Below are 24,300 nucleotides of genomic sequence, written 5' to 3'. Positions count from 1 at the left end.
CCAAAAAATACAATTACAGGCACATTAAAAAAACATTTTTAATGAAACTATCAACATTGGGGGACACATGACATATGTAACGATTTTTTTGATTTGAATCCCGGTTCATGCCCCAGGGGGTGGGGAGTTAAGGTCACAGAGGGCAAAACAGGAAAAAAAATTAACTCAGAATTTGATATTAAGCCATTCCCAGTGGAACTTTTTGCCATCTTTCAACTTTGCTTGAGGTGGGAATTGTGGGAATTTGTGATGGTGCACCATCGACTTCGCTCTAGATTTGTTTGTCAGAAAAGTATTGTCATAACAAATAGCACAGTCATATGCGGTTGTTTTGTTGTTAATTGTGTACAACAGCTACCGTCACCGGCGTACAGAACAGGAAGAGGATGAAGAACTTTTATCTGAGAGCAGGAAAAGCGCAAACGTCCTCCTTCGCTTTGAAGACTCACCTTCTTGTAAGGCCTTCCTTTAATTGTGATATACAGTACTGTTGTTGTTTGATTGTGCCTAATGTAGTGCTGTTCTAGAACGCTGCGAGTTGCGCTGTCACGCTGGGTTTGGTTATCAACATAGGAAATGACTCGCATATTTTCCTGTAACATGAAATGAGGTACAGTAAACCCTCCAAATATCGTGGAAATTCCTGCAAAATTGTAAATTGTAAAATTGTAAAAAAAGGTGTTCCTGGAAAATGCCACGATAGTTGAAACTGCGATGGTGGATACCAAGGGCCAATGGGAAAATGCGGGTTAGGTTCCTGCACTTCAAGAAAATATCGAGGAAAGTTGACAGCAGCCAGAAATAAACACATCACCATTGAAATAAACATGTAATCTACAAACATAAAGCTTATTAACATTCAAATAAACATGTAAATAAAATAAATACGGTATAAAATAAACAAAACGTGTGGCACTGAATGGATTTCTCTCATCTCCCCTTCCTGTTCAGCCTGGAGTTCCCCAAGGCAGTATTCTGGGCCCTGCACTTTTTCTGGTCTTCATCAATGACCTCTCCGACACTCTGGAAAATCCTCTCTACCTCTTTGCTGATGACTCCACTCTCTGCTGCTCCATTCCTCATCCCTCAGATCGCAGTCTGCAGCCTCCTTACTCTCTTCAGACCTGGCCAAAATCACAGACTTATGGCTCCGTCTATCTATCTGTCTGGTGAAACATGTCTTTCAATCCTGACAAATCTCACACTCCTACGATGTCTCTCCGAAAAGACCAGCTGGACAACTCTCCCATCTACTTTCTCAACAATCCTCTCCAAGAAGTTCTGTCACTCAAGCTTTTGGGTCTCGCTATCTGCCATGATATTTCCTGGGAAAACCACGTTTCCAAGCTGGCCTCCAAAGCCAGTCGCCGACGGCATCCTCCGTTGTGCGAAGTCCTTCCTTGGCTTGGCACACCTGAGCTCCTCACCACATACAAGGCTTTCATCTGCAGCTCAATGGAATACTGCTCTCCCCTCTGGGCTGGTGCTCCTGCCTCACACCTAGCTCGGCTTCACACCGTTGAAACCAAAGCTTTCAGAATCATTGGAATCTCCCGCAATGAAGCTAACTCCGAGGGCCTTTCACTCACTCACCGCAGGCAGGTAGGTTGTCTGTCTGTCTTCTACCGATTCTTATTTGGCCTACCTCCCCCAGCTCTATCTGTGCTCTGTCCCCCAAATATTCCTACAGGTCGCACAAGATCTGCCAGCAACCCTCTTCTGGTGAAACTGCCAAAATCAAGACTCTGCTCACCTTCACTCTTTCATTCCTCTTTACTCCCGCCTCTGGAACAAACTCCCTCACTCTCTTCAATCCCACTCCTCCCTCCAGGTCTTTAAAACAGCTGATCACCACCATCTCTTATCTTCCCCCATCCAAAACCTTGATCTTTTCTACCCCCCGTTAATTCACCCCAGATCCACTTTTTTGAAATACCAACTTCTTTCCTGGAAGTCCTCGCAGTGTCCATGTGTTTTATACCTCTCCCGACCCCTCCCACCCCCTTTCCCATGCCTCCCCGCCCAGGCCCTCTCCCTCCCACAGATCTCCCGATGTCTCTGTTCTCTGCTGTTGTACTTGTGTGCTTCCCTCTCTCCCCATCTTGTCTCTCGCTCCCTTTATTGTATGTTTAGTGTGTCCGTTTTTTTTTGTTTTTGTGATTAATGTTAGGTCTTACACGAGCCTCGATCTTGTATCCAAAAAAGCAAAAACGCAACACATTAGAACCCGCGATATTTGAGGGTTTACTGTAATTGCACTATTTTACAAATATGTGTGTTGGGAAACAAAACCCACCCTGACGAACCACTGCACCTCAACTTGTGTAGAGCTGTGTCCACAAGCACAGCGATGAAAGCCCACCCAATGCACCGAACCATGCTGTATCACTCCTAGTGTCGAGATGTGTCTACAAGCACAAAGATGAAAGCCCACCTGATGTGCCGAATCGCGCTGCACCTCTCCTCGTGTCGGGCTGTGTCCACAGACACAAACATGAAAGCCTGCCCGATGCACCGAACCACGTTGCACCACTCCTCGTGACGAGCTGGGTCCACAGGCACAAAGAAGAAAGCTCACCCGATGCGCCGAACCACGCTGCACCTCACCTCGTGTCGAGCAGACATTTATTTATTTATTATTATTTTTTTTTTGTATACAAGATCGAGGCTCGTGAAAGAGCGAACATTTATCACACAGAAAGACAAACCGACAAACCGACACATAAAACAAATAACATCGGGAGCGGTAGACAAGATGGGGAGAGAGGGGGAAGGACACAAACACAACATTTGAGAGCAGGAACCGAGAGACATGGAGACATCGAGAGATCTGTGGGAGGGAGAGGGCTTTGGGGGGGAGGCATGGGAAAGGGGGTGGGAGAGGCATAAAACATATGGACACTGCCAGGACTACCAGGAAAGAAGTTGGAATTACAAACAAGGTGGATCTGGGGTGAATTAGTGGGGGTAGAAAAGATCAAGGTTTTGGATGGGGGAAGATAAGAGATGGTGGTGAACAGCTGTTTTAAAGACCTGGAGGGAGGAGTGGGATTGAAGGGAGTGTGGGAGTTTGTTCCAGAGGCGGGAGAAAAGAGGAATGAAGGAGTGAAGGTGAGCAGAGAGCCGAGATTTCGGCAGTTTAACCATCAGAGGCTTGCTGGCAGATCTTGTGCGACCTGTAGGAATATTTGGGGGACAGAGCACAGAGAGAGCTGGGGGAGCAAGCCCGGAGAGGAGTCGGTAGAAGACAGAAAGACCACCTACCTGCCTGCGGTGAGTGAGTGAAAGGCCCTCAGAGATAGCTTCATCGCGGGAGATTCCAAAGATTCTGAAAGCTTTGGTTTCAACAGCATGAAGCCGAGCTAGGTGTGAGGCAGGAGCACCAGCCCATAGAGGAGAACAGTATTCCATTGAGCTGCGGATGAAAGCCTTGTATGTGGTGAGGAGCTCAGGTGTGCCTAGGAAGGACTTCGCACGACGGAGGATGCCCAGTCGGCGACTGGCTTTGCAGGCCAGCTTGGAAATGTGGTTTTCCCAAGAAAGATCATGGCAGATAGTGAGACCCAAAAGCTTGAGCGACAGAACTTCTTGGAGAGGATTGTTGAGAAAGTAGATGGGAGGGTTGTCCAGTCGATCTTTTCGGAGAGACATAGTAAGAGTGTGAGATTTGTCAGGATTGAAAGACATGTTCCACTTGTTTGACCAGTCTGTGATTTTGTCCAGGTCTTCAGAGAGTGAGGAGTCTGCAGACTGCCGATCTGAGGGAAGAGGAATGGAGCGGCAGAGAGTGGAGTCATCAGCAAAGAGATAGAGAGGATTTTCCAGAGAGTCGGAGAGATCATTGATAAAGACCAGAAAAAGCACAGGGCCCAGCACACTGCCTTGGGGAACTCCAGCCTGAACAGGAAGGGGAGATGAGAGAAATCCATTCAGGGCCACACGTTGACTACGACCAGAGAGGAAGTCCGCAAGACATGCATGGAGATTTCCATGGATACCATAGGAGTAGAGTTTGGTGAGCAGAGCTGGGTGCCAGACCGTATCGAAGGCACGTGATATTTCAAGGGAGACAGCTCTGATTTCCTGTTTGGCATTGAGGACCTCCATCCATTGTTGAGACAGGAGAAGCAGCATGTCCAGAGTAGAGTGACCTGGTCTGAATCCAAATTGATGATCAGAGATCAAGCCATTGGAGAAGAGGAAAGATTTCATATCCGAAGCAATGATGGATTCCATGACTTTGCTGATAATTGGGAGCAGGCTGATTGGTCTGTAGTTAAAAGGATCTGTTTTTGGACCTTTTTTGTGTAAAGCGGTAATGTTTGCTGATTTCCAGGATGCTGGCAGATGACCTTGAGCAAAAGATAGGGTGAAAAGAACAGAGAGAGGGTGAGATAGAGCGGCAGAGCAGGATTTTAGGGCCCGTGGGCTGATGCCGTCTGGTCCAGTTGCAGAATCAGAGTCGAGGTTAGACAAAAACTCCTCCACCTTGTCAGGAGAGAAGGGCACAGAGTCCAGGAGCAGTTGGGTTCGACTGGGAAAGGTGGGAACAGAGAGAGATGGGTTTGGGACTAAAGATTTTGAGGCAAACACAGAGTTGAGGCATTCGGCTTTGTCACGTGCAATGTCAACTGTGTGGCCATTTGAGGTAAGGGAGGGGATGGAGGGGGAACAAACACCAGAAACGGATTTGACCAGACGCCACCAGGATTTGGAGGAAGGAGACCGGTTTGAGAGTTCGTTCTTGAGTGAGGAGAGATAGTGCTTCCTGGCACTCCTGAGGGTAGACACACACTTGTTCCGAGCTTGGTGGAAGGAAGTGAGATTGCCTTCAGTTGGATTAGCCTTCCAAGAGGCAAAGGCAAGTTGTTTCAGGGCAACTGCCTCACCACAAGATTCGGTGTACCATGGACGGGAGGAAGGGTAAGACAACTGAAGACGAGATGGGATAAATCTGTGCATGAGAGAGATCAGTTTGCTTTGGAAGAATTCCCAGGAAGAATTGATGTCAGAGGCAGTGGAGATGGGAGACCAATCCAGACGATTGATGGCTGCTTGAAGCTCGTTCCAGTCGGCCTGAGTGAAATGCCAGACTCTTCGACGCTGAGGAGGCTCTCTGAGAATGGCCAGAGAGATGTCCACTTTGACAAGCACATGATCAGAAGAACCGATTGGAGCAGAAGAAGAGCAGCAGACATTAGCAGGGAAGTTTGTCATAACCAAGTCTAGAAGAGAAGAAACTCCATTGGCTGAGATCCGGGTCGGGAAATTGACAGATTGTGTCAATCCCAGTGAGTTACAGAAGTCCTTTGCTGAGGTGCCATGACTGGTGAGAGAGGAACCCACACCCAACCAGGTGGCATGATGACAGTTGAAGTCACCACATATGAGGAAGAGAGAGTTGGGATGAGTGGATAGAAGTTGGTCCATGTTGTCAGAGAGTGAAATGTAAATTGAGTCATCACTGTTTGGGGGACGGTACAGAACACATATGAACAAAAGGTGGGAGCGGAGAGGAAGCCATAGCCAGAGGTACTCCTGGGGGTGAGGAGGAGAGAGGGCAGTGCAAGGAGAGTGAGGAAGAGTGTTTTTGATAAAGATAGCCACCCCACCACCAGGACGAGGCTCAGGTCTATCATACCAGAAGAGGGAGTAACCAGGAAGAGATATTGAGGAATCAGAGACATCTTGAAGGAGGAAAGTCTCTGTTAAGCAGATCAAGTCTGGATTGTCAGAAGCAACCTGTATGGAGAGATCAGTCAGGTTTGAGCGAAGGCCCCGGATGTTTGAGGTCCATACCGTTAAAGAAGAGAGAGGGGGAGCATCGGGTACAGGACAGGGGAGGGGAGGAGTAGGGTAAGATGAAGGATGAGAGGGGGAGGTAGGGAGAGCAGTTGATAGTGTGTCAGAGATTACAGAAGAGTTCCAAGAAAGGGAAGGATGAGGAGGATGAAAGGTTTGGTGGTGAAGGGATGAGGCAGAGTGAGGGGTTGTTTGAGGGGGGGGCATGGGACAGTAGAAGGTTGGGGGGGGGGGTGGAGGCATGAGATAGAAGGGAGACGAGGTGGGGAGGAGGCAACTTTGAGGAGGGGGGAGGAGGGAGAATTTGAGAGGAATGGTATGAGGGGAGATTTGAATGGGAGGAGTTGGGGGGGAGTTTTGAAGGGGAGGAGTGAGGCGGGAGTTTAGGAGGGGAGGGGCAAGGGGGGAGTTTAGGAGGGGAGGGGCAAGGGGGGAGTCTAGTAGTGGAGGGGCAAGGGGGGAGTTTAGGAGTGGAGGGGCAAGGGGGGGATTTGGAGGGGAGGGGCAAGGGGGGACTTTAGGAGGGGAAAGACAGGGGGGGAGTTCAGGAGTGGAGGGGCAAGGGGGGAGTTTAAGAGTGTAGGTGCAAGGGGGGGGATTTGGAGGGGAGGGGCAAGAGGGGAGTTTAGAAAGTGGATGATTAATGAAAGACGAACATTGATAACAAATTGGGTTTGTTGTGATTTTCAAGTTAGCAATCCGATTCAGAACGATGGAGGAGGGATGGAATGAATGTGAATTTAGACCATGTAGTGAGGGAGACGTATAAGATATTGAATTGCTTTTTTTTGACGTGGAATGAGTTGGAGAGGAAATTGAGAAAAGCCTTTTAAATAGGAAGAAAAACAGCGTGTTGTAATATACCACTGAATAAACCACTGAAGGGGAAAGGTTAAACATATTTAAAATAATATTTAAACAGAACCGTGAACAATCTTATATGCACAAAATACCAACGGGGGGAGGGCCGAGAGGGACCACCACGAGTCACGTGAACAGGGCAAAAGGTGGATGGCAAGGAGATAATGGGGGTGGGGCGAAAAGCACCGCGATACACCTGGACAGAAAGAACAGGATGAGACAACGGCACACGTGGAGAAAGAAAAAATAAATATTTTTTTTTTTTTTTTTTTTTTTTGGGGGGGGTGGGGTGGGGATTTAAAACGTTAGACAGAGAGTATTACGTTCGGTGTAGAAGGGAAAAACTGAGAGCCAAGCAAAACACGATGTAGGGGACTTAAGTTAACAAACACCGACAGGGGTACAAGGCCGCACACGAGGCGCAGAACAGGATTAATTAATTACGAGTTACAGGAAATTCAAACCAAAACTAACTATAAACAAACAATAAAGCATGGACGATAAAGTAACGAGTTGAAATTTGACAAACACACGAATGAAAAAATAACCACTTTGGATGCCCGGAGAGAAACCAAGCCTCCAGGTCGGAAGCTTCAACAACTAGGCCGCGTGGCCGCGCGCGGCACGAGATACTCGACTATTTTTTACAGGTATGAAAGATTAACCCCGATAAAACTTCCGAGGGAAACTTAAAAGGTACACACACGTAAGATAAACAGTTTAGACAAGAATACAAATGTGACAATGACTTAGCTTCGAGCGTGCGTGAAGATCGTGGAACAGCTTCGAAAGTCCGTGACCGCCCCGATCAAGATCTCGATGAGAATCGCGATCTTGATCGGGGCTCATTCCTCAATGAAAAAATCTCATTCCTCCCTCTCTCTCGCAAAAATTATCTCGCTCTCTGAAGTAACTAATTTGTCACTCTCATTTCCTGCATAGGACATCGTTGTATTGTAATGTAAGCATTGCTGTGGCCAGCTGTACCTGTCAACACACCTTAGATTGAGGCCCTTCATCCCCCGTGTGATCGATTTACATCCTCCTGATTCTAGCTCTTCCACGAGCGTCAATCATATTTAAAACAAATTTTTTTGCAAACTTATCTGAGTTCTGAGCCGTTCCGGGACCCGGTAAGTTTTTGCCAAAATTACTGAGCCAGATCCAAACCAAGTTTTTGCTACCAAGTCCCCAGCGCAAGCATAATGGGTTCTTTTGCACTTCTGAACTTCTGAAATAATGGATTATCTTCTGAACATCTCATATAGAAATAAAGAACTTGTATTTGAATGAATGAATGAATGATCGTTTTAAGGCCATTTTCCCCGCTAGAGCGGGCGTTAGCCTTGCGGGCCCCATGACAATCATGGTTCCCTGTTTGAGGCAATGTTTTTATGGCCGGATGCCCTTCCTGACGCCAACCCTTGGTCACGCTCTTACGATGCGCAGGGATAGAATTAAAATTTAGGGATAGTATTTGTTAAAACAAATTGAATAACAGATTTGTAATTTCCTCCAGATGTGAAAAATGGAACCCTTAGAGATTATCAGGTTCGTGGACTCAATTGGCTTATTTCTCTGTACGAGAATGGCATCAACGGCATCCTGGCGGACGAGATGGTAAGAAATAGCAGCACTACATTGTATTGTGCCATTAATTTGCTGGTACTGTTATTGCAATGGAACATTGACTAATTTCATGTAGAATGGTTTTGATGTATTCTGAATTTGTCTTGTGCATCCATCCATCTCATTTCTTGTTCATATAATCGACATTAGGGTCTAGGGAAGACGCTGCAGACCATTGCACTGTTGGGTTACATGAAACACTACAGGAATATCTCTGGACCTCATATGGTACTCGTACCCAAGTCGACATTGCACAATTGGATGAGCGAGTTCAAGCGCTGGATTCCATCGATAGACGCCGTCTGTCTCATCGGAAGCAAGGACGAAAGGGTGAGTAGTGAAGTACTGTATTTGTTTTATTGTGCCTCATTCTTCATCTTCTTCATTTTAATGTGTCCAAACTTTTATCGGCATATGGCCGGGCAAGTGAAATTTGTCTCGAGCTCGTTTGTTTTATTTTATATGCCGATTGTGCAAACTGCCCACCTCTACTAATTAACATTAACTCAACCGCAGGCTGCTTTCATTCGCGATATACTCGTTCCCGGGGATTGGGATGTCTGTGTGACCTCCTACGAGATGATAATTCGCGAGAAATCTGTCTTCAAAAAGTTCAACTGGCGCTACCTGGTCATCGATGAAGCGCACAGGATCAAAAATGAGAAGTCCAAGGCAAGTCTGCCTTCAAAACCTACTGGGAAATATGCTGCTTTGTTCGCTATTCGAATTATTTTGTTCTTGATAAACATCCATATTATAACATTGTATGGTCGTGCTTGATGTTTGTTGAAGCGTCATGATGATACCTCCTTAACCCCTGTGCACACACAGCTCTCTGAAATAGTCCGAGAGTTCAAGACCACCAACAGATTACTGCTTACCGGGACGCCGCTGCAGAACAACCTACATGAGCTTTGGTCTCTCCTAAACTTCCTGCTTCCTGACGTCTTCAACTCTGCTGATGTGAGTCACGTTTTGTTCTACTTGGAAAGCTGCAGATTGCTGGGCCCTGTATGTACAGTGTGTTTACAATTCCACTTCAATTTTTTTATTAATTCATATTTTTTATTCGAATTTTATTTGGTTTCTTCCTTGAAGCCAACATTAATATACCGTATGCCTGTGTCTTCTCGTGTAGTGGGCTGGCAGGATAGCTTGGAGGTATGTACACTCACCTTTGAGGTGGGGTACACCTTGCCTGGGTTTGAATCCCGATCCAGCTAAAAACTGCCATCCTGGTGTTTCGCATGCTTCGCGATGATGTTTGCATCGTCCATCGGAAGGACGTTTATCTGGAAGACCTGTCTGCCAGCGCTGGTCGTTGGTGGACGTTGAAGATCCCTCGGTGTCTTTCCATGAAGTGTCAGCGAGTTATCGCACTCACCCTGAACAAATTCCAAATTCCTGCCAGTCAAATATCAGGCCTGGCTAGCTGGTTCGAGAAAGTCTTTGGTCGGAATCATTCCTCCTGGTGACCCCACAAGATGGTGAGAAGACTTTTTTTCCTATACAATGTGGGTTTGGATGGATCATTATGAGATGAGATTTAGGAAGTTCTGTTTTTTTTCTAAAGTAACAATGTGTCTTGTGATATATTGTGATGGACGATTGAAAATGAGTATTAATATATTTTTGTGCACGAAAGCTTAAGGCGGATCCATTGGGCATCATTATCCTGACAGTGCAATTCCATTTTGTTTAGGACTTTGACTCCTGGTTTGACACCAACAATTGCCTCGGTGATCAGCAGTTGGTGGAGAGGTTGCACATGGTGAGAGCGGCTTTTGATGGGGATGAACAGAATTATTTGGTGTGAAGTTTGAATGCAAATTTACCTTTTAAGTCTCTCTTGGAGGATGTGTGGGTGACGAGCCGGATGTTCTGTGCAGGTGCTGAGACCTTTCTTACTTCGCCGCATCAAGGCCGACGTTGAGAAAAGCCTCCTACCTAAGAAGGAAGTCAAAATCTACATTGGGTTGAGCAAAATGCAAAGGGAATGGTATGGCATCACTGTTTTTTTGTAGACCAAGTCTAAGCTCATTGAAGAGGTCTAGGCTCATTTTTTTATTTATTATTCCTTTCTGCTGTTGTCGATGTAAAGTTATAAGGCAGCCAAGAAGGCTGCAAAGAAAGAGGTAGCAAAGGCGCAGGAGGCATGTAGGAAAATGTTCGGAGAACGCTTGGATTCGGAAGAGGGTCAGAGAGCAGTATTCAGGATTGCAAAGCAGATAGCGAAAGAGAGGTGTGATGTGATGGGGGTGAGTTGCTTGAAGGATGAAGTGGGACAAATCGTTGTGGACCCAGATGGAATTAAAGGAAGATGGAAAAGATATATGGAAATGCTGTTGAATACAGAGAATGAATGGGATGGCAACATAAAGAGTACCCCAGTTTTAGGACCGGCAGAGAAGATAACTGAGAAGGAAGTTGAGGGAGCGATAAAAGCAATGAAGAGTAGAAAAGCGGGAGGGCCGACGGGAGTTGTGGGAGATATGTTGAAGGCAGCAGGAAGTTGGGGTGTGAAGAGAATGACAGAGATCTGTAATCTGGCGGTGAAAGAAGGCCACATTCCAGTGGATTGGGAACTGAGTACCCTCGTCTCTCTATACAAGGGGAAAGGTGACCCTCCAGAGTGTGGCTCGTACCGAGCGATAAAGTTATTGGAGCATGGAATGAAGGTATTGGAAAGGGTGTTGGAGAGGAGGATAAGGAAGAAAGTGAAGATCGAGAAATGCAGTTTGGATTTATGCCAGGAAAAGGAACGAGAGACGTGCTTTTTATTGTGAGGCAGTTGCAGGAGAAGTACATGGAGAAGAGGAAGAAGTTGTTTCTTGGGTTTGTTGATCTGGAGAAAGCATTCGATAGGGTTCCACGCAAAGTATTGACATGGGCAATGAGGAAGTTAGGAGTGGAGGAATGGTTGATAAGAGTAGTGATGGCAATGTACAAAAGAGCGCGCACAGCTGTAAGGACGAAGGACGGGAACAGTGGTGAGTTTGAGGTGAAGGTGGGAGTGCATCAGGGGTCGATACTAAGTCCACTACTATTTGTAGCTGTGATGGAGGTGCTGGCTCAGAGTGTAAAGGAGGGTTTACCGTCGGAGTTGTTGTATGCAGATGATCTGGTGTTGATTGCGGAAAGTATGGATGGACTGAAGGAAAAGATGAACAAGTGGAAGGAATGTATGGAGACAACAGGTCTGAAGGTGAATATCGGAAAGACGAAGGTGATGGCAAGTGGTAAAGCATGTGGTGAGGTGGAAAGAACTGGGAAGTGGCCCTGTGCTGTGTGCTGGAAGGGTGTCGGAGTGAACTCCATTGAATGTACAATGTGCGCTGAGTGGGTTCATCAAAAATGTAGTGGTCTGAGAGGGTCATTAACCAGTGTGGCAGCTACATTCAAATGTAAGGTGTGCACAGAGGGAGCTGCAGACTAAGGAAATGTTGAGTTGGATCTTGGAGACGGCGTGAAGCTGGAAGGTGTGAAAACATTTTGCTACCTCGGAGACATGCTGAATGGAGAAGGTGGATCAGACTCGGCAACGGTTGCTAGAGTGAGATGTGCATGGAAGAAGTTTCGGGAACTGAGTGGCGTGCTGATAAGGAGGGGATTGTCGTTGAAGCTGAAGGGAAAGGTGTATGCTGCATGTGTGAGAAGTGTTATGATTTATGGGAGCGAGACATGGGTAATTAACGTAGAGCAGCAACGAAGGTTGGAAAGGGTGGAAATGCGAATGGTTCGATGGATGTGCGGAGTATCGTTGAGAGAGAGGAAGACAAATGATGAATTGCGAAAAATGATGGGAATAGAGCCTGTGATTGATGCTGTGAAGAGAAACAGGTTGAGATGGTTTGGTCATGTGTTGAGGAAGGATGAAAGTGACTGGTTGAGAAGAGTGATGGAAATGAATGTAGAAGGAAGTAGAGGACGGGGAAGACCGAGAAAGACTTGGCTAAAGATGGTGGAAGAAGAAATGCGGGCAAAGGGGTTAACAAGGAGAGATGCAGAAAATAGGGCAAGATGGAGAAGATTGTCATGGGGACCGCAAGGCTGCTCTAGCAGGGAAAATGGCCTTTAAAAATGCTTGTTGTTGTTGTTGTTGTTGTTGTTGTCGATTTATTGAGTTGAAAGTCTAAAACGTGCAATTGGGCTGAAAGTTCATCAGATAAATGTACATCTCTTTTGTGCATGCCAGGTACACAAGGATCCTGATGAAAGACATCGACATCCTGAACTCTGCGGGGAAAATGGACAAGATGCGTTTGCTGAACATTCTCATGCAGCTGCGGAAGTGCTGCAATCATCCATACCTGTTTGACGGAGCAGAACCCGGCCCTCCTTATACTACTGACACTCACATCGTGATCAACAGTGGGAAGATGGTGGTTCTGGACAAGCTGCTGCTGAAACTCAGGGTGCAAGGTTGGAGAGAGTTGTATGGAGGATGTGGCATTGAATATGTGGTTATATGTTTGAATTTTGTAGTTTTACAATGGACAAATGAAGAATTCTGTTTGCAAAACCCTTGCCTTTAGCTTTTTATGGAGAACATGTTCACTAGAATGTCACTTGACAGAGCGCATACCTCCACCAGGCTGAACAGTTTACGTTATGTATCCCAATGACAGGCCGGATATGCATCCAGACCTTAACCACAATTCTAATTGGCTTGGTCCTGTCACCTACCCCTCATTCACCAGGTTTTGGCATAATCCGTCCACAACTTTTTGAAATATCATGCTATAGGTAGTTTTTGGACCTATCTCTCATTGGTGAAGAATCACTTAAAAGATTCTCGTATCCGTATCCGGATCTTCACCAAAATCGAATCAATTCGTCCTTGTCACACACCCAACATATCCATCAAATTCCGTTCGCATCCATCCATAACTTTGAGATACCTTGCTCACCGACAGATAAACAGACAGGGGTGAATCGTAACCTCTACTATTTTGGTGGTGGTGGGAAAAAAACAAAAATGTAGGACATTATGGATGAACTTTGGCAAGATGCAACAGACTTTATTTTTCACGGTTGCATCACATTTTGACACGTTACATAATGTTTTGCAATGCATTTTGGATCAAACTGATGTTGTAATGTAATGAGGGGTGACATCTCGCACTTCCGGCGCTTGCATTTTCCATAGGTTCTCGAGTGCTCATATTCAGCCAGATGACGCGCATGATGGACATCCTGGAAGATTATTGCATGTGGAGAGGGTTTGATTACTGTCGTCTGGATGGGAAGACGCCGCATGAGGAGCGACAGGTCGGCAACACTTCTGTGTGTCAGATATGGAATGGCTCATTCGTCATTCCTCAATCTCGAGGATTCACTTATTGAGCTTTTTCCCATGTTTTGTACATATACAGAATAGGATTATTTTCCTGTCGCAAAACGGCCCCATGAGACATACGGATCTCTACGAATACCACCAATTTTGTGAAGACCATCTTGGTCCTTTCACTCTGAATGTGGTTTTATTTTCAGGTTTCTATTGGAAACTTCAATGCTCCAGATAGTCAGAAGTTTGTATTTATGCTGAGCACGAGAGCTGGCGGGTTGGGGATTAACCTGGCCACTGCCGACGTGGTTGTCCTTTTTGACTCGGACTGGAATCCTCAGGTTGACCTGCAGGCTATGGTAAGTGACCCTTCAACCACTTTTTTTTCTGCTGGAATGTCATCCTAATCATGGACCCAATGTATTTTTTTTTAATATCGCTTCACAAAAAAGGGGAAGAAACTTGACGAGTTTTATCCAAATTATCATTATTGTCCAGGTATAGAAAGAGGCGACGGTGAGGGAGGCATTAAAAGAGAGGCTGAGCATGATAGACTGGTAGAGGATGATGTGGTTGAGCTTGAATGTGGTTGGAAGTCAATGAAAGATAGTCTGTTGGGAGCCGTTGGTGAGGTATGTGGATGGACAAAAGGACCACTGAGGCACTCGGAAACATGGTGGTGGGATTACGAAGTTGGAAAGAGGATTGACAAGAAGAGGAAGAAGTTCAAGGAGTGGCAGAAGGCGAAGGGTATGGGGGCAGAAAAGGTAGAGCACGGAAGTTGTAAGGCATCAACAAGGCTGCAAAGAAAGAGGTAGCAAAGGCGCAGGAGGCATGCAGGAAAATGTTCGGAGAACGCTTGGATTCGGAAGAGGGTCAGAGAGCGGTATTCAGGATTGCAAAGCAGATATCAAAAGAGAGGTGTGATGTGATGGGAGTGAGTTGCTTGAAGGATGAAGTGGGACAAATCGTTGTGGACCCAAATGGAATTGAAGGAAGATGGAAGAGATATATGGAAATGCTGTTGAATGCAGAGAATGAATGGGATGGCAACATAGAGAGTAACCGAGTTTTAGGACCGGCAGAGAAGATAACTGAGAAGGAAGTTGAGGAAGCGATTAAAAGCAATGAAGAGTAGAAAAGTCGGAGGGCCGACGGGAGTTGTGGAAGATATGTTGAAGGCAGCAGGAAGTTGGTGTGTGAAGAGAATGACAGAGATCTGTAATCTGGTGGTGAAAGAAGGCCGCATTCCAGTGGATTGGGAACTGAGTACCCTCGTCCCTCTATACAAGGGGAAAGGTGACCCTCTGGACTGTGACTCGTATTGAGCGATAAATTTATTGGAGCATGGAATGAAGGTATTGGAAAGGGTGTTGGAGAGGATGATAAGGAAGAAAGTGAAGATTGACGAAATGCAGTTTGGATTTATGCCAGGAAGAGGAATGACAGACGCGATTTTTATTGCAAGGCAGTTGCAGGAGAAGTACATGGAGAAGAGGAAGAAGTTGTTTCTTGGGTTTGTTGATATGGAGAAAGCATTCGATAGGGTTCCACGCAAAGTAGTGACATGGGCATTGAGGAAGTTAGGAGTGGAGGAATGTTTGATCAGAGTAGTGATGGCAATGTGCAAAAGAGCGCGCACAGCTGTAAGGACGAAGGACGGGAACAGTGGTGAGTTTGAGGTGAAGGTGTGAGTGCATCAGGGGTCGGTACTAGGTCCACTACTATTTGTAGCTGTGATGGAGGTGCTAGCTCGGAATGTAAAGGAGGGTTTACCGTGGGAGTTGTATGCAGATTATCTGGTGTTGATTGCGGAAAGTATGGATGGACTGAAGGAGAAGATGAACAAGTTTGAAGGAATGTATGGAGACAAAAGGTCTGAAGGTGAATATCGGAAAAACGAAGGTGATGGCAAGTGGTAAAGCATGTGGTGAGGTGGAAAGAACTGGGAAGTGGCCATGTGCTGTGTGCAGGAAGGGTGTCGGAGTGAATTCCATTCAATGTACAATGTGCGCTGAGTGGGTTCATCCAAAATGTAGTGGTTTAAGAGGGTCATTAACCAGTGTGGCAGCTACATTCAAGTGTAAGGTGTGCACAGAGGGAGCTGCAGATGGAGGAAATGTTGAGTTGGATCTGGGAGACAGCATGAAGCTGGAAGGTGTGAAAACATTTTGCTACCTCGGAGACGTGCTGAATGGAGAAGGTGCATCAGACTCAGCAACGGTTGCGAGAGTGAGATGTGCATGGAAGAAGTTTCGGGAACTGAGTGGCGTGCTGACGAGGAGGGGAGTGCCGTTGAAGCTGAAGGGAAAGGTGTATGCTGCATGTGTGAGAAGTGCTTTGATTTATGGGAGCGAGACATGGTTAATGAACGTCGAGCAGCAACGAAGGCGGGAAAGGGTGGGAATGTGAATGGTTCGGTGGATGTGTGGAGTATCGTTGAGAGAGAGGAAGACAAATGATGAATTGCGAAAGATGATGGAAATAGAGCCTGTGATGGATGCTGTGAAGAGAAACTGTTTGAGATGGTTTGGTCATGTTTTGAGGAAGGATGAAAGTGACTGGTTGAGAAGAATAATGGAAATGAATGTAGAAGGAAGGAGAGGACGGGAAAGACTGAGAAAGACTTGACTAAAGGTGGTGGAAGATGAAATGCGGGCAAGGGGGTTAACAAGGGGAGATGCAGAAAATAGGGCAAGATGGAGAAGATTGTCATGGGTCCCGCAAGGCTAACCCCCGCTCCAGCAGGGAACTTGGCCTTAAAATGCCTGTTGTTTGTTGTTGTTATTGTCCAGGTATAGGAATGAAGTCGTTATTTGCCCATCTCGATTTGGGAATTGTGTTTGTGTAGGATCGCGCACATCGCATTGGCCAGAAAAAGCGGGTGCGGGTTTTCCGGCTCATCACAGAGAGCACAGTTGAGGAGCGCATTGTGGAGCGAGCCGAGATGAAACTGCGCTTGGATTCAATAGTGATCCAGCAAGGTGTGTCTGTCTTTTCTGTGCATCCGGTTCTCACCCTGACAACGTGACTGTGATGCCTTCCTTGGTTATGGAGATTGTGCTCTCATTATACTGCAACGGTGTCAGCTTCCTCTTCTTCTTCCACCATCTTTCCACCCACCCACTTGATTATTTTTCAGCTTTCTAATTCATTCATTTGTTTCCTTGAATGTCTTCCTTCGTTGTGCTTTGCTGATGGTAAATCTGTCATTAAGAAAAGCCCTATTTGAGTTGAGAAGAAATGAGACGAGGATAAAATTGTACACGCATCCACAATTGACACTTTAAGTGTGCTTTCCACGCCCTCTCCAATCTTGTTGCATACAGGGAGATTGGTAGACCAGCAGTCAACAAAGCTTGGTAAGGATGAAATGCTGCAGATGATTCGGCACGGCGCCACACAGGTGTTTGCCTCCAAAGAGAGCCAGATCTCAGACGAGGACATTGACGTCATTTTGGAAAGAGGAGAAAAAAAGGCAGGCCGACCATACATACCCTCCTTTTCCGGGTTTATTTATTTTACTATGCTTGCACTTCATGTCGTCCTGTTAAAACTTCTGTGCAGATTTGCCAGCCAATTGGTGGATTTTATCCAAACTTTTGTGTTGAGTTTCCCTTTTGCCACTTGAATATGTCTATGTTCAGGATTAGTGTGCAGTTTAACAGATGCGCTTTCACTCTTGCAGACCGCCGAGATCCAGCAGAAACTGTCCCAGCTTGGCGAGAGCACGCTGCGCACATTTACACTGGACAACGATTCGAGCGTCTACAACTTCGAGGGTGAGGACTACAAAGCCAAGCAGAAGGTAATTCCTCCCTGAAGTGCCATGGATTTACGTACAAGTCGTTGCCAAAAATATTGGAACCCTTGCACTTTTTTCAAATAATGCACCATTTCTTCCAGAAAATTGTTGAAATTAAAAAATCTTTTGGTATCCACATACACTACATGACCAAAAGTATGTGGACATCCCTTCTAATTAGTGGCCTTGGCTGTTTCAGCCACACCTATTGCTGACAGGTATATATAAATCAATCACACAGCCATGCAATCTCCGTAGACAAATATTGGCAGAAGAATGGGCCGTACTGAAGAGCTCAGTGACTTTCAACGTGGCACCGTCATAAGATGCCACCTTTCCAACAAGTCAGTTTGTCATATTTCTGCCCTGCTGGAGCTGCCCCTGTCAACTGTAAGTGCGGTTATTGTGAAGGGGAAACGTCGAGGAGCAACAACAGCTCAGCTGAAAAGTAGTAGGCCACACAAGCTCACAGAACGGGACCGCCGAGTGCTAAAGCGCCTAAAAATCGTCTTTCCTCGGTTGCAACACTCACTACCGAGTTCCAAACTGCCCTTGGAAGCAACGTCAGCACAACAACTGTTCGTCGGGAGCTTCATGAAATGGGTTTCCATGGCCGAGCAGCCGCACACAAGCCGACGATCACCATGCGCAATGCCAATCGTCGACTGGAGTGGTGTAAAACTTGCCGCCATTGGACTCTGGAGCAGTGGAAACGCATTCTCTGGAGTGGTCAATCACGCTTCACCACCTGGCAGTCCAAAGGACGAATCTGGGTTTGGCGGCTGCCAGGAGAACGTTACCTGCCCGAATGCATAGTGCCAACTGTAAAGTTTGGTGGGGGAGGAATAATGGTTTGGGGCTCTCTTTCATGGTTTGGGCTAGGCCACTTAGTTCCAGTGAAGGGAAATCTTAACGCTACAGCATACAATGACATTCTAGACGATTGTGTGCTTCCAACTTTGTGCCAAGAGTTTGGGGAAGGCCCTTTCCTGTTTCAGCATGACAATGCCCCCATGAACAAAGCGAGGTCCATACAGAAATGGTTTGTCGAAATCGGTGTTGAAGACCTTGACTGACATGCACAGAGCCCTGACCTCAACCCCATCAAACACCTTTGGGATGAATTGGAACGCCGACTGCAAGCTAGGCCTAATCGACCGACCTCACTAATGCTCTTGTGGCTGAATAGAAGCAAATCCCCGCAGCAATGTTCCAACATCTCGTTGAAAGCCTTCCCAGAAGAGTGGATGCTGTTTTTGCAGCAAAGGGGGAGGGGGGGACCAACTCCCCATTAATGCCCATGATTTTGGAAGATCTCGCGAGATCACGGCGAGGTCACGTCTTTTCGAAGCTGCTCCATGTGCTCACGCTTTCGAAGCTAAGTGATATTTCTCAATTGTGTTTTTGTCGAGACTGTATCTATCTTTCGGTGTATGTACCTATAGCGTATCTTTTGGAAAATTTTCGGTGCTAATTTTTCGTACATGAATACACAATCGTCGGTTAATGGTATCGAGTATTCTGCGGCCTAGTACTCGTAGGCTTAGACTACCGTACCGTCTCCGACCTTGTGGTTTGTTTTTCTCTCAGCGATTCGTCGAATGCGCTGAAATTATTTTTGTTCTCTGTTTCGTACCAGTCGTTCACCCCGTACCTCCTTGTTTAATATCTGTACTCACAAAAAACAAAAAAAAAAACCCCAAAAAAACATTTCCTTCCCAGGTCTTATTCGTTTATTTGTTGTTCTTTTTGTTCGTTCTTTCTTCGTTCGCGATCACGCGGTTAGAAATGTATAATCTCTCCCCTGAACAACTATTTTCTCTCATATATTATAACACCCTTTTCTTCTTTTCCTACAAAAGGATGCTTTCGTCTTGCTCACCAAATCTATTCATTCCAAAAAATATATATAATACCATCTCTTACAGTTCCTCCTTTCTACATTCCCTAAACTATCCAGAACTCCATCCCTCCTCCAGTGTCCTCAAACGTATTTTTGACTCGAAGGTCTCAAACTCATTTTGCAAAAAATGTTCGTTTCCCATGAATCGTACACTTTTCAAAATCCAATCTCACCCCTCCCCTCCAAATCCTCCCCATCACCCATCCCTTTCAAATCTCCCCCCTTGCCCCTTCCCTCCCCTCCCTCCTAAACTCCTCCCACACCCCTCCCCTCCGAGACTCTCCCTCGCTCCTCCCCTCCTAGACTCCCCTCTCACCCCTCCTCCTCAAAGCATCCTCCCTGCTTCTTCCTCCTTCCAACTTTCACCTTCATCTCCCCAAACCTTCTGCCTTGCTCTTCCCCCTCCTCAAATAACACCTCACTGTGCCTCACCCAATCTCCATCAAACCTTTTGTCCGCCCCATTCTTCACTTTCTCCAAGCTATTCTGAAATCTCTGACACACCTTCAACAGCTCTCCCTACCTCTTCCTCCTCTTACACATCTTACCCTACCCCTCCCCCCCCCCCCCCTGTTCTGGACCCGATGCTCCCCCTTCCTCTTCATTAACGGTATGGACCTCAAACATCCGGGGCCTTCGCTCAAACTTGACTGACCTCTCCATACAGGTTGCTTCTGACAAACCAGATGTGATCTGCTTAACAGAAACTTTCCTCCTTCATGATGTCTCTGATGCCTTGGTATCTCTCCCAGGTTACTCCCTCCTCTGGTATGATAGACCTGAGCCTCGTCCTGGAGGTGAGGTTGCTATCTTTATAAAAAACTCTCTTCCTCACTCGCCCTCCACTGCCCTCTCTCCACCTCACCCCCAGGAATACCTTTGGCTACGGCTTCCCCTTCGCTCCCACCTTTTGTTCATATGTGTGTTGTACCGTCCACCAATCAGCGATGACTCCATCTACATCTCACTGTCTGATAATATGGACCAACTTCTATCTACCCATCCCAACTCTCTCTTCCTCATATGTGGTGATTTCAATTGTCACCATGCCAGTTGGCTGGGTGTGGGTACCTCTCTCACCAGCCATGGCTCTTCAGCAAAGGACTTCTGCGACTCACTGGGACTGACACAATCTGTCAATTTCCCGACCCGGATCTCAGTCAACGGAGCATCTTCTCTTCTGGATTTGGTTATGACAAACTTCCCTGAAAATGTCTGCTGCTCTTCTTCTGCTCCAATCGGCTCATCTGATCATGTGCTTGTCAAAGTGGACATCTCTCTGACCATTCTCAGAGAGCCTCCTCAGCGTCGACGAGTCTGGCATTTCACTCAGGCCAACTGGCATGGTCTTCAAGCAGCCATCAATCATCTGGACTGGTCTCCCATCTCTACCGCCTCTGACATCAACTCATCCTGGGAATTCTTTCAAAGTAAATTGCTCTCTCTCATGCACAGATTTATACCATCTCGTCTTCAGTTGTCATACCCTTCCTCCCGTCCATGGTACACGGAATCTTGTGGTGAGGCTGTTGCCCTGAAACAACTTGCTTTCGTCTCCTGGAAAGCAAATCCAACGGAAGGAAATCTCATTTCCTTTCACAAAGCCCGAAACAAGTGTGTGTCCACCCTCAGGAGAGCCAGGAAACTATCTCACCATTCTCAAGACCGAACTCTCTTATCTGTCTCCCTCTTCCAAATCCTGGTGGCGTCTGGTCAAATCTGTTTCTGGTGTTTGTTCCCCCTCCATCCCCTCCCTCACCTCAAACGGCTTAACGGCTGACTCCGCACGTGAAAAAGCTGAATGCCTCAACTCTGTGTTTGCCTCTAAATCTTGTGTCCCAAACCCATCCCTCTCTGTACCCACCGTACCCAGTCGTACCCAGCTGCTCCTGGACTCTGTGTCCTTTCCTCCTGACAAGGTGGAAAAGTTTCTGTCAACCCTCGACTCTGATTCTGCAACTGGTCCTGACGGCATCAGCCCACGGGTCCTAAAATCATGTTCTTCTGCTCTTTCACTCCCTCTTTCTGTTCTCTTCACCCTCTCTTTTGCTCAAGGTCATCTGCCATCTGCTTGGAAATCAGCCAACATCACCGCTTTGCACAAAAAAGGTGCAAAAACAGATCCCAGCAACTACAGACCAATCAGCCTTCTCACAATTATCAGCAAAGTCATGGAATCCATCATTGCTTCAGATATTAAATCTTTCCTCTTCTCCAATGGCTTGATCTCTGATCATCAATTTGGTTTCAGACCTGGTCACTCTACTCTGGACATGCTGCTTCTGCTTTCTCAACAATGGATGGAGGTCCTCAACGCCAAACAGGAAATTAGAGCTGTCTCCCTTGACATTTCACGTGCCTTCGATACGGTCTGGCACCCTGCTCTGCTCTCCAAACTCTCCTCCTTTGGTATCCATGGAAATCTCCACGCATGGCTGGCGGACTTCCTCTCTGGTCGTAGTCAACGTGTGGCCCTGAATGGGTTTCTCTCATCTCCTCTTCCTGTTCAGGCTGGAGTTCCCCAAGGTAGTGTTCTTGGCCCTGTGCTTTTTCTGGTCTTCATCAATGATCTCTCTGACTCTCTTGAAAATCCTCTCTATCTCTTTGCTGACGACTCTACTCTCTGTCGCTCCATTCCTCATCCCTCAGATCGGCAGTCTGCAGCCTCCTCACTCTCTGCAGACCTGGACAAAATCACAGACTGGTCAAACAAGTGGAACATGTCTTTCAATCCTGACAAATCTCACACTCTTACAATGTCTCTCCGAAAGGACCGACTGGACAACCCTCCCATCTACTTTCTCAACAATCCTCTCCAAGAAGTTCTGTCGCTCAAGCTTTTGGTTCTCACTATCTGCCATGATCTTCTTTTTTTTTTTTCTTTTTTTTTGTATACAAGATCGAGGCTCGTGAAAGAGCGAACATTAATCACACAGAAAGACAAACAGACACAAAACAAATAACATCGGGAGCGGTAGACAAGATGGGGAGAGAGGGGGAAGGACACAAACACAACATTTGAGAGCAGGGACCGAGAGACATGGAGACATCGAGAGAACGCCGCCTCCCCCCCCCCCCCCCCCCTTCACATGCCTCCCCCCCAAAGCCCTCTCCCTCCCACAGATCTCTCGATGTCTCCATGTCTCTCGGTCCCTGCTCTCAAATGTTGTTTTTGTGTCTTTCCCCCTCTCTCCCCATCTTGTCTACCGCTCCCGATGTTATTTGTTTTATGTGGCTGTTTGTCTTTCTGTGTGATTAATGTTCGCTCTTTCACGAGCCTCGATCTTGTATACAAAAAAAAAAAAAAAAAAAAAAAAAAAAAAACTGTGGGAGGGAGAGGGCTTTGGGGGGAAGGCATGGGAAGGGGGGGGGGGGGTGGGAGAGGTATAAAACATATGGACACTGCCAAGACTTCCAGGAAAGAAGTTGGAATTTCAAACAAGGTGGATCTGGGGTGAATTAGTGGGGGTAGAAAAGATCAAGGTTTTGGATGGGGGAAGATAAGAGATGGTGGTGAACAGCTGTTTTGAAGACCTGGAGGGAGGAGTGTGATTGAAGTGAGTGTGGGAGTTTGTTCCAGAGGCGGGAGAAAAGAGGAATGAAAGAGTGAAGGTGAGCAGAGAGCCGAGATTTCGGCAGTTTAACCATCAGAGGGTGGCTGGCAGATCTTGTGCGACCTGTAGGAATATTTGGGGGACAGAGCACAGAGAGAGCTGGGGGAGCAAGGCCGGAGAGGAGTCGGTAGAAGACAGAAAGACCACCTACCTGCCTGCGGTGAGTGAGTGAAAGGCCCTCAGAGATAGCTTCATTGCGGGAGATTCCAATGATTCTGAAAGCTTTGGATTCAACAGCGTGAAGCCGAGCCAGGTGTGAGGCAGGAGCACCAGCCCATAGGGGAGAACAGTATTCCATTGAGCTGCGGATGAAAGCCTTGTATGTGGTGAGGAGCTCAGGTGTGCCGAGGAAGGACTTCGCACGACGGAGGATGCCCAGTCGGCGACTGGCTTTGGAGGCCAGCTTGGAAATGTGGTTTTCCCAAGAAAGATCATGGCAGATGGTGAGACCCAAAAGCTTGAGCGACAGAACTTCTTGGAGAGGATTGTTGAGAAAGTAGATGGGAGGGTTGTCCAGTCGTTCTTTTCGGAGAGACATAGTAAGAGTGTGAGATTTGTCAGGATTGAAAGACATGTTCCACATGTTTGACCAGTCTGTGATTTTGTCCAGGTCTTCAGAGAGTGAGGAGGCTGCAGACTGCCGATCTGAGGGAAGAGGAATGGAGCGGCAGAGAGTGGAGTCATCAGCAAAGAGATACAGAGGATTTTCCAGAGAGTCGGAGAGATCATTGATAAAGACCAGAAAAAGCACAGGGCCCAGCACACTGCCTTGGGGAACTCCAGCTTGAACGGGAAGGGGAGATGAGAGAAATCCATTCAGGGCCACACGTTGACTACGACCAGAGAGGAAGTCCGCAAGCCATGCATGGAGATTTCCATGGATACCATAGGAGGAGAGTTTGGTGAACAGAGCTGGGTGCCAGACCGTATCGAAGACACGTGATATGTCAAGGGAGACAGCTCTGATTTCCTGTTTGGCATTGAGGACCTCCATCCATTGTTGAGACAGCAGAAGCAGCATGTCCAGAGTAGAGTGACCTGGTCTGAAACCAAATTGATGATCAGAGATCAAGCCATTGGAGAAGAGGAAAGATTTCATATCCGAAGCAATGATGGATTCCATGACTTTGCTGATAATTGGGAGCAGGCTGATTGGTCTGTAGTTGCAAGGATCTGTTTTTGCACCTTTTTTGTGTAAAGCGGTAATGTTTGCTGATTTCCAGGATGCTGGCAGATGACCTTGAGCAAAAGATAGGGTGAAAAGAACAGAGAGAGGGTGAGATAGAGCGGCAGAGCAGGATTTTAGGACCCGTGGGCTGATGCCATCTGGTCCAGTTGCAGAATCAGAGTCGAGGTTTGACAAAAACTCCTCCACCTTGTCAGGAGAGAAGGTCACAGA

General features: G+C 46.8%; 1 protein-coding gene across 2 annotated transcripts in view; it reads left to right on the top strand.

The window, feature by feature from the left end:
- The window catches only part of LOC137437658 (SWI/SNF-related matrix-associated actin-dependent regulator of chromatin subfamily A member 5), a 49,414-nt gene that overhangs the window by 13,236 nt on the left and 11,878 nt on the right, over positions 1-24,300 (top strand). For both annotated transcript variants that reach the window (XM_068132137.2, XM_068132138.2), the window contains exons 4-16: positions 355-455; positions 8,183-8,283; positions 8,443-8,622; positions 8,809-8,964; positions 9,124-9,255; positions 9,995-10,063; positions 10,182-10,291; positions 12,488-12,714; positions 13,442-13,563; positions 13,786-13,938; positions 16,431-16,563; positions 16,909-17,057; positions 17,268-17,387. In XM_068132137.2, coding sequence (XP_067988238.1) covers positions 355-455; positions 8,183-8,283; positions 8,443-8,622; positions 8,809-8,964; positions 9,124-9,255; positions 9,995-10,063; positions 10,182-10,291; positions 12,488-12,714; positions 13,442-13,563; positions 13,786-13,938; positions 16,431-16,563; positions 16,909-17,057; positions 17,268-17,387 — 1,753 coding nt within the window. The remainder of the gene's footprint in view (positions 1-354; positions 456-8,182; positions 8,284-8,442; positions 8,623-8,808; positions 8,965-9,123; positions 9,256-9,994; positions 10,064-10,181; positions 10,292-12,487; positions 12,715-13,441; positions 13,564-13,785; positions 13,939-16,430; positions 16,564-16,908; positions 17,058-17,267; positions 17,388-24,300) is intronic.

Source organism: Myxine glutinosa, chromosome 12 (assembly GCF_964187855.1).
Source record: "Myxine glutinosa chromosome 12, kmMyxGlut1.1, whole genome shotgun sequence".
Lineage (NCBI taxonomy): Eukaryota > Metazoa > Chordata > Myxini > Myxiniformes > Myxinidae > Myxine > Myxine glutinosa.
Note: the sequence above shows the minus strand (reverse complement) of the source record. Positions and strands in the feature narration are given on the sequence as shown.